The 15,228-nt window shown below is 35.6% G+C and overlaps 2 protein-coding genes and 2 long non-coding RNA genes across 4 annotated transcripts in view; 2 read left to right on the top strand and 2 right to left on the bottom strand.

Moving 5' to 3' along the window:
- The window catches only part of LOC106963903 (uncharacterized), a 16,422-nt gene extending 7,192 nt beyond the window's left edge, over window positions 1–9,230 (bottom strand). The window contains exons 1-2 of the long non-coding RNA XR_001428279.1: window positions 9,156–9,230; window positions 1,366–1,410 (exon numbers count right to left, since the gene is read on the bottom strand). This is a non-coding gene — a long non-coding RNA (uncharacterized LOC106963903). The remainder of the gene's footprint in view (window positions 1–1,365; window positions 1,411–9,155) is intronic.
- Window positions 1–10,885, top strand: part of LOC106963898 (sialic acid-binding Ig-like lectin 6) — a gene marked incomplete at its 5' end in the record, with an annotated part of 22,074 nt that extends 11,189 nt beyond the window's left edge. Inside the window, 4 exons of the mRNA XM_015059073.1 lie at window positions 9,418–9,675; window positions 9,829–9,907; window positions 10,521–10,560; window positions 10,662–10,885. Of these exons, the coding sequence (XP_014914559.1) occupies window positions 9,418–9,675; window positions 9,829–9,907; window positions 10,521–10,560; window positions 10,662–10,865 (581 nt within the window). The remainder of the gene's footprint in view (window positions 1–9,417; window positions 9,676–9,828; window positions 9,908–10,520; window positions 10,561–10,661) is intronic.
- On the top strand, window positions 2,339–3,330 carry LOC106963904 (uncharacterized). The gene is made up of 3 exons (XR_001428280.1): window positions 2,339–2,778; window positions 2,871–2,901; window positions 3,244–3,330. It is a non-coding gene; the product is annotated as an uncharacterized LOC106963904 (long non-coding RNA).
- A 496-nt stretch (window positions 10,886–11,381) lies between the features above and the next one.
- Window positions 11,382–13,278, bottom strand: bloc1s5 (biogenesis of lysosomal organelles complex-1, subunit 5, muted). The gene is made up of 5 exons (XM_015059079.1): window positions 12,964–13,278; window positions 12,668–12,750; window positions 12,373–12,502; window positions 12,209–12,267; window positions 11,382–12,077 (listed from the first exon to the last, which is right to left on the bottom strand). Exons 1-5 carry the CDS (start codon window positions 12,983–12,985, stop codon window positions 11,907–11,909), a joined length of 465 nt encoding a protein of 154 aa, XP_014914565.1. The 5' UTR covers window positions 12,986–13,278; the 3' UTR covers window positions 11,382–11,906.
- Window positions 13,279–15,228: the final 1,950 nt, after the last annotated feature.

The following is a 15,228-nucleotide window of genomic DNA, read 5'->3' as shown; positions in this document are numbered from 1 at the left end:
CGTCCTTTGCAGGATTGTGTCATGTTGATGCAAAGTTCGATTCAAGTATTTACTTGATGAGACATTCTAAATGCTTTTTGCTGTTCAGTTTTGTTTATTGACTTATTGTTTTGTCAATGAACGGATGAAAGAGTGCAAGAGTCTGATGGCGGCTCTGCCTGAGACCATGTTGGCAGTCAGCATGTTACTGAGTGTCTTCTTTCTTCCAGGTGAGATGTTTGTTTGCTTCCCTTCCCACTTGGAGACATCACATGAATCATTTATATTGTGAAATATTAAATCCTGTAATTGTGTGAAGGTTCCTTATGTAACATACTAATGCTACTCTAGAGTTTGTAGATCAGGACCTTTGATGTTCGATATTTGTCTGTTTTTACAGGTGCCTGTGGGGCATGTGGTAAAAGTACGGCAAACATCTTCGTCACCACACCAAGTCAGACTCAAGCACTGAGTGGATCGTGTTTGGAAGTTCAGTGCAGCTTTAGATTGGACAACAAAGAGACAAGGTTTAAAAATGAAGCAGAAACCTCTGGGGCATGGATTCCAAGTGATAAGAATATATTTGACATCAGTCAGGGAGTTAATACCTACCCAATACAAATTACTGGAAACCTGAGTCTAAAAGACTGCACCACTGTGTTTTCTAATATAAATAAAAGTGAAGAAGGCAGCTACTTCTTCAGAATAGAGAACAGTGACTACATGGGAACGGCTTGTACTACACCTCTTTCAGTAACAGTCACAGGTAAGACCTTTACTTCGCTCCTTACTATATTGTTTTTTACATTAAATCCAGCTTCATCTTACTGACAACTCACTGATACCAGCATTTTTATTAGTAGTTGTGTCTACAAGCACCAACATACTTTTCTTTTTTCTGTGCATTTTGTATGTTTAAACCACGTTACCAAATGCATTCAGTTGCATGTTGAGATTTTACATGTTTCAATCATTTTCACTGCAAGTGACATAACAGTTATAAAAGAATGGATTGCTCTGCTGGTTCCAGAGTTGTACTGTTATTGGGTGGCTCTCCTGGGCATTTGTTTAGTCTGTAAATGCTCGAGATACTAAATACTACTTACTCAACTGTTAGCAGCATTACGACACATCTGGGTGGGGCACAAGAAAGTACAGGATGACATGACATTTCTCTGCTTAAGAAAATAAGTCTTTCATCAGACGCTCATTACTTCATTCAAACAATTTGTTGTTTGGCAGTTTTGATTGCGAACATATTCCACCTAATTTTTTTATGTTATGCTAATTTATTTGTGTTTAATGTGAAATAATAGATTCTCCTGAAAAACCCAGAATTGAACCTGATCTGAGCGATTTGAAGGAGCATCAGTCTGTCTCTGTAACCTGCTCAGCTTTCACTCCCTGTCCACACTCACCTCCTGAACTCACCTGGACTCTCCAACAAGACTCTTTCAATCAAACAGAGAAAAACACTTTTATTACTCTATGTTCAATACAATCAAACTACTAATATGACTATGTAGGCTTTTCTTTGTGCTGTTATGTATTTGTAACTCTAACTTATATAGGAATAAGAGCTCTTGGGAGCCTCCTTGTGGGCTGATAAATCTATGCAGAAGATTTGCAGCAAATCATATTTGGATCCATTTACTGTCGAACTCTTCTCATCAGTTCTTTTTTCTCTTTTTTTTTGTCATTTCATGTATTGTTATTCCCAGATTCTCCTTGGAGTCCCAGCATTAATGTTCCCTCTGACCTGAAGGAGCATCAGTCTGTCACTGTAACCTGCTCAGCTTTCACTCCCTGTCCACACTCACCTCCTCAACTCACCTGGAATCTCCAACAAGACTCTCTCAATCAAACAAAGAAAAACACAGAAAGAACCTTTACAACTAAAATCCAGGAGACCATCACTCTGTCAGATACACATGATGGATACAACATCACATGTTCTGCCAGATATCCTGTGATTGGAGGAAACAATACAGCAGAGACAGAAATAACTCTCAGTGTCTCATGTAAGTAATCCTGTCAGCAGGTCATGGTTCAGCTGTTTGTGATCAATAAAGTTCATGTGTCTCATTTTCCTCAGATGCTCCTAGAAACACCTCAGCATCCATCAGTTCATCAGATTTGGTGTCAGCAGGTAGCTGGGTGGAGCTGAGCTGCTCCAGCAGAGCCAAACCTCCACCCAGATTCACCTGGTTCTGGATCAGCAGACATGGAGCCACTAATGTGTCTGTGGAGCAGGTTTACAAAATAAATCCTACTGAGGAAGAAGAGTACTACTTTGTGGCTACAAATCATCTGGGTCAAACCAGATCATCTGTGATGCTTGTTGGTATTAAAGGTAATTCACAACTGGTATTAAAAGTGTTGGACCACAGCCTTTCAACTGAGTCCATATAACTATTCATTCTTCATGTTAGCTGATGTAAACTGAGCTGCTCCAGAACAAAGTTTTCCCTCAGCAGCTTTACTTCATTGATGAACAGCAAACATTGAGCCAGTTATGTATCTTGGTTTACAGACTCCAAATGATCAATCTGGAAGATATAGAAACGTATTACTCTGCAGCTAACCTGTTCACTGAAATGTATTCAAAAACACTTAAAGTATGTCAAGGATAAATGTAATTCATGTACTTTAAATAAACTCTGGCAACATTTAATCTTAGTTTAATTCAATATTTCATGATAAATTTTGTTTTCATCAAGGGTCTGGACTTGGTATCTACACTAAAATAAAGATCCTAGGATTGGTAATGCTCTGTGGTGCAATCATCATCTTTGAGTGGTGAGAGAGTTTTCTATGAGTTCATACTTTGAGGATGCTCACCTGTTGTATTGATTATTCACTGATATTAATCTTGTCTCATTCATTTTCAGCTGTTTCAGATTCTCCAAGAGACTGATACAGGTAAACTAACCAAGCTCAATGTGAAGTTAAGCCTTCAAATATTCAGACTCTTGGCAGATTTACATGTAAATGGATCTTTTTACTTTCTGCTGAAATGTGTGGTTGTTGTGTGGACAGCCAGGCCTTTTGCACAATATTGTAGGTAAACTGGAATTAGAGCATGTGTTGTGATGAGGCTGGTTTGTCAAATTAAAAGTACTTTTAGAAAATACCAACCTTGAAGCAGGTTTTAAACATGTCTCCTAAAAATCAACTATTGAAATATGTTTTCCAAACCCATTAAAAATAAGTAGTACATTTCATGAAGAGCAATAATATTTCTTTGTTGTTTGATCTCTGCAGGTCACCGAAGAAGCAGACGATCCTAACAGAGTGATGGAGGTTCAGGCATCATGAGATTTTTATATTTCTTCATCCCGTTTTGTCTGTAAAGGTGTTATTTTTTTATAGTAATTTGTAATGTTTTATTTAGCTAAATCATCCAAGCAATTAAATGTTGTTCAGAAAAAAAAATTCTGCAATGCTGTAAATTCAGCTTTTTCTGCATTAGAAGACACAAAATAAAAAGTTTAATAAATAAAAGGCAAAGATCTTAGAATTCATATTTCATTGTTCATTGTTCAGGGTTTATTCATTCAACTGAGTTTTTAAAGAAACTGTTTTAGCAATCATACATTTTTTTAATGCAAATGTGAAGTTAAATATAAAATGAAGTCAATAACCCCTGGAGCAAAATTTATAAGAAACTTTACAGAACCTAAGATGAGAATATGTAAACTCTTGGGAAAATACCTGAATGATTCTTTTAGTCTTCAAATCCAATTAGCAGTCTCTCATAAAGCAACCAGAAAATAATTTCATGTTAAAGATGATGATGCTGATAACAAAGGGAGAGTTATGATCATAATCAGAATACTTTATCTCACATAAGAGAAAAGGTCTAAGAGTTTTTGGCCCATTTAAGGAGAATTTACACTTCATTTTGGATCATGAATTCAAATTTAACATTGTGCCAAATTTAGTTGCTGTCTGGGATTATTCATCCTACATCTTTGTAAAACGTGTGAGAAGATTGTTGTGTTTTTGGATCCACAGAGATGACAATATGCAATAAAGAGAATTGAAACTGCAAAACGTGAAGCCTCACTTGAACTTCGTGAGTCACTTTGAATTTTGATGAAAAAATGTTGCAGGTTGGACGTTGTTCTGACTTTATTAGTCAGAACAATGTCCAACTAATAAAGTTTATATCTTGAAAAGTATAAAGTAGTGTATTTTAATGACTTTGACCTCTTAAGCAGACTGAGTGTGTAATAGAAAAGTAGTATAATCTAAAAAAAAGACAGTTGTGCAAATACTGAGAGGAATCTGAGAAGTTGAAGTAAAAAGACTTTGGTTATTTTGTGTTTCAGGACTCTGTTGCAATCACTCGCAGTTTTCTCGTCTCTAAACTATGTTAACCGTTATTTTCCTTCTGTCTAGTAACGCTGACTGTTATTTTTTTGTACGATGATTTTCCCACCACAGCCGACAAAAATCATTTGTACTAAATAATTTTTTCTATCCAAGATGTCTAAACATTAAATCTGCTGTTAAGCAGACAGTAGAACATAATAGTGTCTCGATTATGGATGATGAGGTGAGGATGAACGCAGACTGACCCAGGGTGTAGAAGATGAAAAGATTATTTAATGAAGAATCCAAAATAATACAGTCCAATAGTGGCAGCACAGGGAAACGGACGAATACGGCATACAGGACGAGGACCCGACAACAGACAAAGAAGATGGGTGGGTTTAGATACACAAGGAGGTAATCGGGGAAACTAGACACAGCTGGGAATGATCAAGGGGTAGGCAGGACAACACAGAGATTCACAAGAACAAAAACCTCGAAATAAACACACAGAAAACTCAAATCCTCACAAAGAGTAATAGATCCTTTATTGGCCCACAGTGGAGAAATTAAGGTGCAACAGCAGCATCAAGTTATATCGGTTCACACAAAAGTTCCAAGTGTTAAAAACATAAACATAATTAGCAAAAACAGCAACAACTATAACAATAATAACAGTACGCTGTGCAAGATTATAAGTGGATAACAATGAGTCGTATCCTAAACGTCATCCTTGATGTCACAAAAAGATGAGACAAAAGCCGTTTCCTCTTTCTCACGATCTCAGCATCAGAACAAGGACAAAAACTTTGCTACACATCAACTCTCTTGCATTTCTATCACGGTAATTATTAATGCATAAAAAGATGGATGCATAGAAATAGACCAAGACCAAACTAATGATGATCTCATGATGATACAGGTATCAATGATGAAGATCTTTTCTGTTAAAGTTAAAAATGATCTGCTGTTTGCACAAATACATTTATTTATTTATTTATTTATTTATTTATTTATTTATTTATTTATTTATTTATTTCCACTTCTGAAGTCATATTGTGCCAAAATAAAACATCATATTTCTGACGCGACACAATGAAGTGAATTATTTTATTACAAAACAAAGAGATTAGCAGTTAAATGATCCTAGTTTGTGTGTGTTCAGAGAATAACACTGAAAAAAATCCTGACCACAACGTTGAACCAGCCATCTAAATACAGTAGGTACATCTTGTACAATCCACCAGTCTGTGACAGGACCAGCAAAGAGACACACATAATATGCAACCACACATACGCACACACACACACACATGCTCACAACAAATGACTTATAAGTGTGGCCTGTTAACCTGTATGTGTGATGGTCTAAGAGAGCAGTGCAAATCTTGTTCTAATCTATTAAGATACCAGCAGCCTGCAGCAGTTCAGTCGTAATGTCACTTTGATTTCAGTGATTGTATTTCACATTTATCTACACTTTATAATTTTATGTCTTCTTTTAATTCTATTGAGGCTCTGAACCACGACAGGAAGTCCAGGTCAAGTGGAGAAAACAGAAGTTCGTCTGTTCATAGGTGATAGACTGAAGTCTCGTTTCCTGCCATGCCAAACTATATATGTATTTCTATTTCTGATGACTCACAAATAGCATAACATATATATTGTTTTCATTTGAACTGAGGCTGTTCAGTAAGATAAACTGAGAAAAAGAGGAGCATTTGAAGTAAACAGAGGAAGTTGGTTTATTTTTAAACAAGGAGTTTTAGTATTTAGCATCCATGCTTGTCAGAAATGGGGCAACATGTGGATTTAATCAGAATCTCATCATCAACATTCTGAACTACTTGCAACCTTTGCAGGTCTTCCTGAGACATGTTAACACTGCCTTACACCAACCTGACCAGAGTGGAATAAAAGCATGGAGGATTATTTCCAGCTCAGGTTGGGAGAGAATTTATTTTAGTCTGGCATTGATTCTCAAATGATGAAAAGAGAAATAAACCAGAAACTTAGGATGTGCATCTAATCTAAAACCCAAGAGAAAATTTCACCAAAACGCCATGAAGTCTGAGAGTCTCCTTTTCCCTAAACATAGTTATTGTTTTATGCAAAGATAAGTTAAGTTAAATATAATCATTTAATCTTAGAAACTAGCTCTGCAACTTGCATGAACACTCTCGCTCCCTTTGAGCAGACAGTTTAAGGAAGAACTGTGAACGTCTTGACGTTAAACGAGTCACACTTTGAAGAGCAGAAGATGTTCTGACATCCCCTTTCAAAAAAGGAGGAAGGATAAATGCAGCTACTTGGTTTTATATAACTGCAGCTTTTTAACAGAGTGGATGGTTTTATGATCTGCTGCTGATTGAGTGAAATTCAAGATTTAACTGAAGATTTAAATTTACTGGTAAATTGGTAAGAAAATGTTATTGTTAATGATTTATTTTTCTTAAATGTTATAACTTTGAAAATGTTTTAATACTCTGTGCTTAAAAATGTTCCACTTGAAAAGGTTTTGAGTTAATGAGTTAAATAATGTTTAAAGTCCAAATTCTCTGATGTTCTGTTATAATAAAGTTTGCCTTCTTTATTTAAAATTACACTTTCTTTTCCACACAAGTATATAATCTAAATAACAGTTTTGCTTGACTGACTTGTTTCCATTTTGTTTTAGGTCTGAGAGATGAAAGACGACTATCAGAGTCTGTCTGAGAACATGTCGACAGTCATCATGTTACTGAGTGTCTTCTTTCTTCCTGGTGAGCTCTTTTTTCATTTCCTTGTTTTTAGGGGATTACTTGTTTAATTTTAGTCTAAAATATTTGATTCTGACTTTGCTGAAATGCTCTATAAGTAACATGATGCAGCTGAACTGCAGTTTGTTGATCATGAAGTTTCTCTGCTGACAGATTTTGCTCCACATTATGTTCATCTATAGTCTGTTTTTACAGGTGTTAATGCTGAACCTTGTCGTCGTCAAACAGTGGGCTTTGTCATTAAAGCACCAAATCCCATTGAAGCACTGAGTGGATCGTGTTTGCATGTCCCATGTAGCTTCACTTTTCAAAAAGGAGAAAACGATTTTAACAATGGAGGAAAAGCCTCTGCCAAATGGATTCCAAGTACTAAGAGTATTTTTGACATCAGTCAGGGAGTTAATAACCATGAAATAAATATTGTTGGAAACATAAATCAGAAAAACTGCACCACTGTGTTTTCTGGTATCAAGACAACACAAGAAACCAAATACTTCCTCAGAGTCCAGAGAGGTGAATACAAGGCAACAGCTTGTTCTGCTTCTCTTCAGATAAAAGTTCAAGGTAAGACTTTTACTCTGCACACCTTCACAAAGTTATAGAAATAAATTGGTCCTGACTTTGATTTAATTAACCTTCATTTTACCTGTTTATCTTTATATTTTATGTTTATTTTATATTCTATAATACAGTATAGTTTATGGTCCAATATCATTAAATTCTGAAGACACATGTTCAGTTTTTGTTCATAAAGACAAAATCTTCTGAAGTATGACCTTGAAGCATTTTGGGGTTTTTATACTTTATATGAAACCCAATAGTTATTCTGGTGTTTCTGATCATTTCAGATCAAATTTACAGTCAGGTTTCACACATCCTTTTTTCATCGACTCTGCAGTAAATATTAATGCATGAATAAATGCTTAATCACATTGGAAAAGATGCCTTAACTAAAAGCAGAATCGAAACTTTCTGGCTGTTTTTTTTCTAATGGCTTCAGCCAATTTTATTTTTACTAAAACAAAATTTTAGGCAGGTATTTACAGGTCAAGCAAGGGTCACTGCAGGCTGGCAAAGGACAATGATCTAATCTTCAGATCTAATTTATACTTTAGAATAATGTCAGACAATATAAACATAGTGATTTAGTACATAGTTATTTACTTGCCCTAAATAGATACATTTCTGACACATTGTATTATTGGAGTCCTAAATATGTACTCAGTTGATGCTCTTTATTATCAAGACACATTGTTTAAATGCTGTTCAGAACAATATAGAGGAATCATGTCTTTGTGATTTCAAATGCACAGGAAGATTAGCTGGTCATTTATCTGCTTTAGTCGTGTCCAGTTTGTCCCAGTTGGTTGTACTTATCTAAACTACTGAGTCACAGCTTTTTCCACATATTCCTGATCTCTTAAACTGGAGCTTAAACATGTATTCATACCCCTCTACAGATACCTGGGTCCCATGTTAAATTATAATTCCTCTAACTCTAATCATTGACATGTTAAAAACTTGTGTTAAATGTTTTGTCTTAAGACATATGTAGAAATTGATCACCAGTCAGTTATTTACTTTGTCCTGAGTTTTAGGAAACGTAGAAAAAAAAATCAATTACATGGAGGCTGTAAACAGTTAAAAGTGTCAGAGAAAATTAGGACTGTTTTTTGGTTTTTTGACTGTTTATGTGAAATCCAGAGTTGTACAGTCATAGGATGTTTCCTGGGCAATTATCTAAAAATAAATAAATTAATGAATGTCCTTACTTAGTGAGTTGTTAGCAACATGGTAACACATAATGATGGGACACAAGAAAGTACAAAATGACATGATATTTCTCTGCTTAGGAAAATAAATCTTTGGTCACATGATCATTAGTTCCTTCAAAAATTGTTGTTTTGCAGTTTTAATCGGGAAAGTATTCTACATCATATTTATTGTGTTATGCTAATTTATTTGTGTTTAATGTGAAATAATAGATTCTCCTGAAAAACCCAGAATTGAACCTGATCTGAGCGATTTGAAGGAGCATCAGTCTGTCACTGTAACCTGCTCAGCTTTCACTCCCTGTCCACACTCACCTCCTCAACTCACCTGGAATCTCCAACAAGACTCTCTCAGACAAACAGAGGAAAACACAGATGGAACCTTTACAACTAAAATCCAGGAGACCATCACTCTGTCAGACACACATGATGGATACAACATCAGATGTTCTGCCAGATATCCTGTGATTGGAGGAAGCAAGACAGCAGAGACAGAAGCGACTCTCAGTGTTTCATGTAAGTGATCCTGTCAGCAGGTCATAATTCATCTGTTTCTGATCAATAAAGTTCATGTGTCTCATTTTCCTCAGATGCTCCTAGAAACACCTCAGCATCCATCAGTCCATCAGGTTTGGTGTCAGCAGGTAGCTGGGTGGAGCTGAGCTGCTCCAGCAGAGCCAAACCTCCACCCAGATTCACCTGGTTCAGTATCAGCAAAGATGGAGCCACTAATGTGTCTGTGGAGCAGGTTTACATAATCAACGCTACTGAGGGAGGAGAGTTTCACTGTGTGGCTACAAATCATCTGGGTCAAACCAGATCATCTGTGATCCTAGTTATCAATGAAGGTAATTCACAACTGGTATTAAAAGATACTCAACGGGAAACATTTATTAAATTTCTCTAAAATTCTATGTAACAAATCTCCATATAATTTGTACTTCCTCTTTTATAATCCCAATTTCTTTCCTTGGACTCACGTAGTTTGTCTTTTATTGCAGCAGGGAACGTTTCGTTTTGGACTGCACTACTTGCATCAATCGGTGTCATTTTGCTGATCTGCCTGGTGATCTGTGTTTGGTGAGTGTCATCAATTGATGCGTTTTAGATGATGAACATGTTTAAGTTTTATCATTGTTAGCATTTAGTCATCATCTGTTTCATGCAGAATATATGCTTGATAAAATTTGAGGATTTTATCATTGTGTATTATCACTAAATATAGAGTTTGTGTTAAATAGCAGGGATATGCATTAAATGCTAATTAGAACTTGTCATATTTAATGATGTAAAAATCCCACATTTTTGAGAGAATAGAAGACAATGAAATAATGCAATCAACCCTGAAGTCTTTGCAAAATTCAAGCTTGTTTCTGCATCAGGTGACTCTTCCTTTATAGCAAATAAATTAATATAAGCAAGGTGGATGGTACAGAGAAAAATATTCTTTGTTGATATCTTTACGTGGCATTGTAGAGAGGTGCACATTTTTGTTTGTTAATTTTTTCCCTTTTTTGTGTACAACTGAAACTTGATCTCTGTAAAAGAAAAAAATAGTTGCCCAGACCTTTCTTTGTTTTGGTGATTTTATATATTCATTAATCCTCTAATATTTGCCTCAAATCAGTTTGCGTCTTTTCATTTCTCCTGAGATGTATCATAAAGATGCTCACAGATGTCTAATGTCTTCCAGGTGGTTTAAGTTCAAACATCCATCTGCACAACAGACTCTGGTGAGTAAATGTTCAACTTTTATGTGCAGCACTGTAGTGAGTTGCATCTGTTACGTTAGTGTTTCCATCTGTGTGAAACATAATTGTCATTTTCCCCTCAGACTCATACAGAGATGGAGGTTCAAACTCCAGAGAAGAAGCCAGACGAAGAAATCCACTATGGTGAAGTGAACTTCCTCCCGAGGAGACCTGCAGCCTCCGCCGTCTCAGTGGAGGACAGACAACAGCAGGAGACGGTGTACGCTCCGGTCAAAGTGTCTGCTGATCGTTCAGAGGATCTCTACGCTCAAGTGAAGAAAAACTAGCTTATACATTTGGAGCAAAACAATATGTCTATTTTTTTATATATATATATAAAATGTCAATTTAAAAGACAATCATCTTTGTGCTCCATTTCATTTTTTTTTCCTTCATAAAATGATCCTCTTTTAGGCTTCTTGCTCTCTGAAAAGTCTTTGCATAGCCTGCTAAGTTCTTTGCATTTCGCACCAGGTAGTGAAAGTGCTGATGTTCTATTCTTTAGCATAAAATCTATATAACCTGTTCAATCAAACAAAATAACATGTTAATACAGGGATAACTTTTTACCACAGAATGTGTCTCTTAAAGTTGAGCTCTTTGAGTTAATTTTTAAACAATAATCTTCAGTTTTTCTGAACTACCTAAACTGGTTATGTGCTGTATTATGTTTTTTTTAAGAGTTAAGAGACTCTTTACAGTCTGCTGCAGGACGATTGGATACTTTCTTTATATTTTCATATTTTGATTTTGTTCCCATGTCTTATTTTGCTATAGCGTTTGACTTTTAGTAAAACAAATACTTTTCTAATTCAGTGTATTTTTATTATCATATTGAAAATGTATCAAATCAAGTCAAATGCACTATGCTGCAAATGGTGAAATTATAAATGCATCTTAACACTAAACACAGCAACACAAAATTAATTTTTGACATACAGAATACATTTTACAATTAAATAAAAAAGCATGATATTGAGGACATTTGTCTCACGTAGCAAGTCCAACTAAATTCAGCATTAGGAGGAAAATATCTACAAATTGTTTAGCTCTACATAGAATTTTAACCGTAATCATGTATTATTTAGAATGTGCTCACTATGGTCTAAATTTAGGCTTCCTGTCAACTTGAGCTCAACTTATCATCAGAAGTGTTGCAGAGAGTGACGTAGTTCACACATTGCAGAAATGTCACCGATATCCAAGTTCAAATATGATCATCTGTTCATTAACACTCGCTAATGTTTTTCTGCCAACTCTTAAGTGCAAGAAGTTTGCTGAACAGTTTGCCATATATTTAAGAAAGTGTTGATACAATAGAAAAGCGATCAGAGAGAAAATTGCACCAAGTCCTTCTTCTTTTCACTAAAGCGAGTGCTGATTTCTCCGACAGCCTTAGCGTGCTCCTCATCCACCTCTTCCTTTAGTCTCTGCTGCTCCTTCAGAAACTCCGCCCAGTCCTCTTTCAATTTCTCCATGTTCGCCTGCAGCTGGGTGCTCTGGAAGGCCACGATGATAAAACTTTGGTAAATACTTCAAGAAAATCACCTCTTGACTTTAAAACAGAACTGAACAGTAAGGTCAGACCGTCTCAATCCAATGCAAAGTTGTGGTTATCCTTCGTCTTTACCTGTTGGGCCTCTAGCTCCCTCTGCTGGACTCTCTCTGCCATATGATTAGCAGCCTCCACTGAGGGGGAAAAAAGAGAGAATGAAAACAGCTCATAATCATGTAATAGCAAAAGATCCACTGTGATTGGAACAAGTTATAAATGGTCATGCGGAAGTTACTTACAGCGCTTACTGATGTCAGACAGTTTCTGGCTCATTTCCTGTAAATTAGCGGGCAGCATTTGCTCGTTTGTCTCCTGCACCGTTTTATTCAGGTTCTCCAAAAGCCGAATCTCCCTCAGGCCTCGCTTCTCCTGAAGAGCCGCGGAGAAAAATACAAACCAATCTGCATTTGTTTAATTTAATGTATAGACAGCAGTGTATGAGCCAACTGATTGGTTTGAAAAGCCCAGCAGTGTTAACATTTGTGACCACTAAAAAGCATTTGATAGGCTGCATCAATGTTATGGTTAAACCACCTCAAACTCTCTGACAAAGTAGCGAACTTCTGCACTGATAACAGGCCTGTGGTCCAACATTCTGGACTGGATGTCACCAACATCTGCAGAATCAACAAGTAAATACAGTTTACACACATAAAAAAAAAATACAGCAAAATTACACATATTTCTATGTGTGGGATCCTGAAAACACATCACAGAAGAAAGGAGTTAGGCATTAGCAAATTTATCTGCTTTATTAGCCCAACTAATAAAGCATGGTGTGGTCTAGAAAAGGAAATGACATAAACATGAATTGGAGGACAATAACTCACCTTTAGCAATCTTCTCCATCATTAGAAAGTCTCCCGAATGTTGCTTTGGAAATTAAACCCTGGTGATATTTGACTCTTTAGAGCAGCTGCTAGCTAAACAAACTGCTAATGCAGCAGCCTCTAAACTGGATACTGGGCTGATTTAAGGATTTCAGTCAGAATGAAGAAGATATCAACTCAGTACAGGCTACAAGTAACTAACGGAACCCCTTTGTGTATCATAAATAGCTGCAGGAACATATTACAAGCTATTAGACTCTGTCAGTCAGGTGAAAGGAAGTCAGCTGACTCAAACTGTAAACACTTCTACTACTTCCGGGTCAGGGACCGAACCAAGTTGCTGCATCCGGGTCCACTCGCTTCCCCATTCGTGGTTAATTGTTTTACATATGTCTGAATTTGACCACTTCTTATAAAAAAAATATGTTAAGTCTTCAACTCAGTTAAATTTTAATTGACTGATTCTTTTATGTGTAAATTTGTGCAAGTAACGTGTGTTTCAGTTCTGCATGTTTGACGCTAGATGTCAGTGTTGGTCCGAAGTTGAGAGCAACAATCAGACTAAATGAACTTCACTTCTAAAAAGTCAGTCCTTTGACCAATAGAGTAGCTCACTACTTTATCTTTATCTTTATGTTTGAGTTCAGTCTTGTATTAAAGGATATGTCTTTAACTATAAGCTATGTGGTGATTTGTTCAATGGTTATACAAGTCTGGTAATGTAAAGGCAAAATGAAACAAATAAACGGTGGATTTTTACACCTTTGCATTGAGTTTCCGTCCATATTTGGTCCCTTTTCCATCTAGACCTATAAACACCCACAATATGATGGGTCAAAAATGGCACTATCCAAATGAATAAATTGTTAGTATAAATATTATATATAAGTGATAAATATAACAATAATAATTAAAAAAAACTATACATAGCAACATTAATGAATAATAATATTAAAATGAATTAAAATATGTGTGAATGTTATTAGAATTATTGCTGGTTTTAACATCTTCTCACTTTATTTATTTTTCTACAAAGTTTTTTTTTTCACCCACAATTCAAAATACAGTATTGTAAAAGGTATTTACACTCTCAAGTCACTTTTTTGATTTTTTTACACACATTTTTAAATCAACAAATGTCAATGTCAGCAATGACAATTCAAGTAGAAATAAAATACAATATTGAAATTGTAATTTTCCTTAAGTGACAAAGTTTTCCAAATCAACCAGTATAAAAAATATTACTGTATTTATTTTAAAGACAATGTAATTGTTTGTTAAAACTTTAAGAGCCAACGCTGTCAAGTGATTTTAATGTGTGTGTATTTTCTTTATGACAGTAGATGTCAGTGTTGCTCTTTAGTTGAGCACAGCGTTGCTTTTAAAAACTCATACTGTCGCATTACTTCCCTGCCGAAATGCAGTAAAGTAACAATGTATCTTAAACAGTCTTAATGATTAATTTTTTATGACCTTTACATTTCCATCATACTGTTTGTAAGCATTAAAGTCCATTTTATGAGAATGGCTAATAGAGTGACACTGTTTTAATACATTTAGATAAACTATTGTTACTTCAAACAGCTACATCATCGGGTACATTTTTGTTTTCCAGTTTTCTGTACATACATGATACAACAGGCTCTTTCGTTACTGGACTTTAATGGACTTTAAAAAAAAAAAAGACAACCTTCAGCAAACCGGATTACCTTTATACCTCCACACTTGCAAGGTTTTCACACAACATTTAAAATGACACTATAGTTTAGATAAATTGATGACAAAGAGTTTTGGAAAGATTTAGACATTTTTACTCTTATTTTTAATAAATAATTTAAAAAAAAAGTGTTCACCACTAGTTCCGTATTATTTTTAATTTTATTGTGCTCACTGTTTTGTTGCAGTCAATAACCTCGCAAGCATGAAATTTGTATAAGTTTTCAGATCTGTTTCTACTTCTTTGCTTTGCTATTATTTGTAGTGGGACTATCTCATGTATAAGCGATACATCACTTTGATAAAGCTAAAACACATACATGATGATGCATTGCTCATTGCTTAAAGACTATCATAAGTCAGCTCATGATCAATTTATGACCATGAAACGCCTCAGCTGGGGAAATTGTCTTCATCTTTCCCTCCACAAGATGGCGCTAAACTCATCAGTCACTTTGAAACCGTCGGTGCCCCAAAAAAAAAAAAAAAAAAGTTTGGGGGGTTTTTTTTGGTTTAGAAAACACCTCCCGCACCCCGGGGCATAAAAAT

Source organism: Poecilia latipinna, unplaced genomic scaffold (genome assembly GCF_001443285.1).
Source record: "Poecilia latipinna isolate Pla-1442-1.1 unplaced genomic scaffold, P_latipinna-1.0 Scaffold1596, whole genome shotgun sequence".
NCBI lineage: Eukaryota > Metazoa > Chordata > Actinopteri > Cyprinodontiformes > Poeciliidae > Poecilia > Poecilia latipinna.
Note: the sequence above shows the minus strand (reverse complement) of the source record. Positions and strands in the feature narration are given on the sequence as shown.

Bases quoted from the DNA above. Each gene is read 5' to 3' on its own strand.
- bloc1s5 (XM_015059079.1), bottom strand. From the start codon at position 12,985: ATGATGGAGAAGATTGCTAAAG. The intron at 12,751-12,963 runs GTGAGTTATTGT...TTGATTCTGCAG, and splicing joins GATGGAGAAGATTGCTAAAG to ATGTTGGTGACATCCAGTCC. The intron at 12,268-12,372 runs GTAAGTAACTTC...TTTCCCCCTCAG, and splicing joins GTCTGACATCAGTAAGCGCT to TGGAGGCTGCTAATCATATG.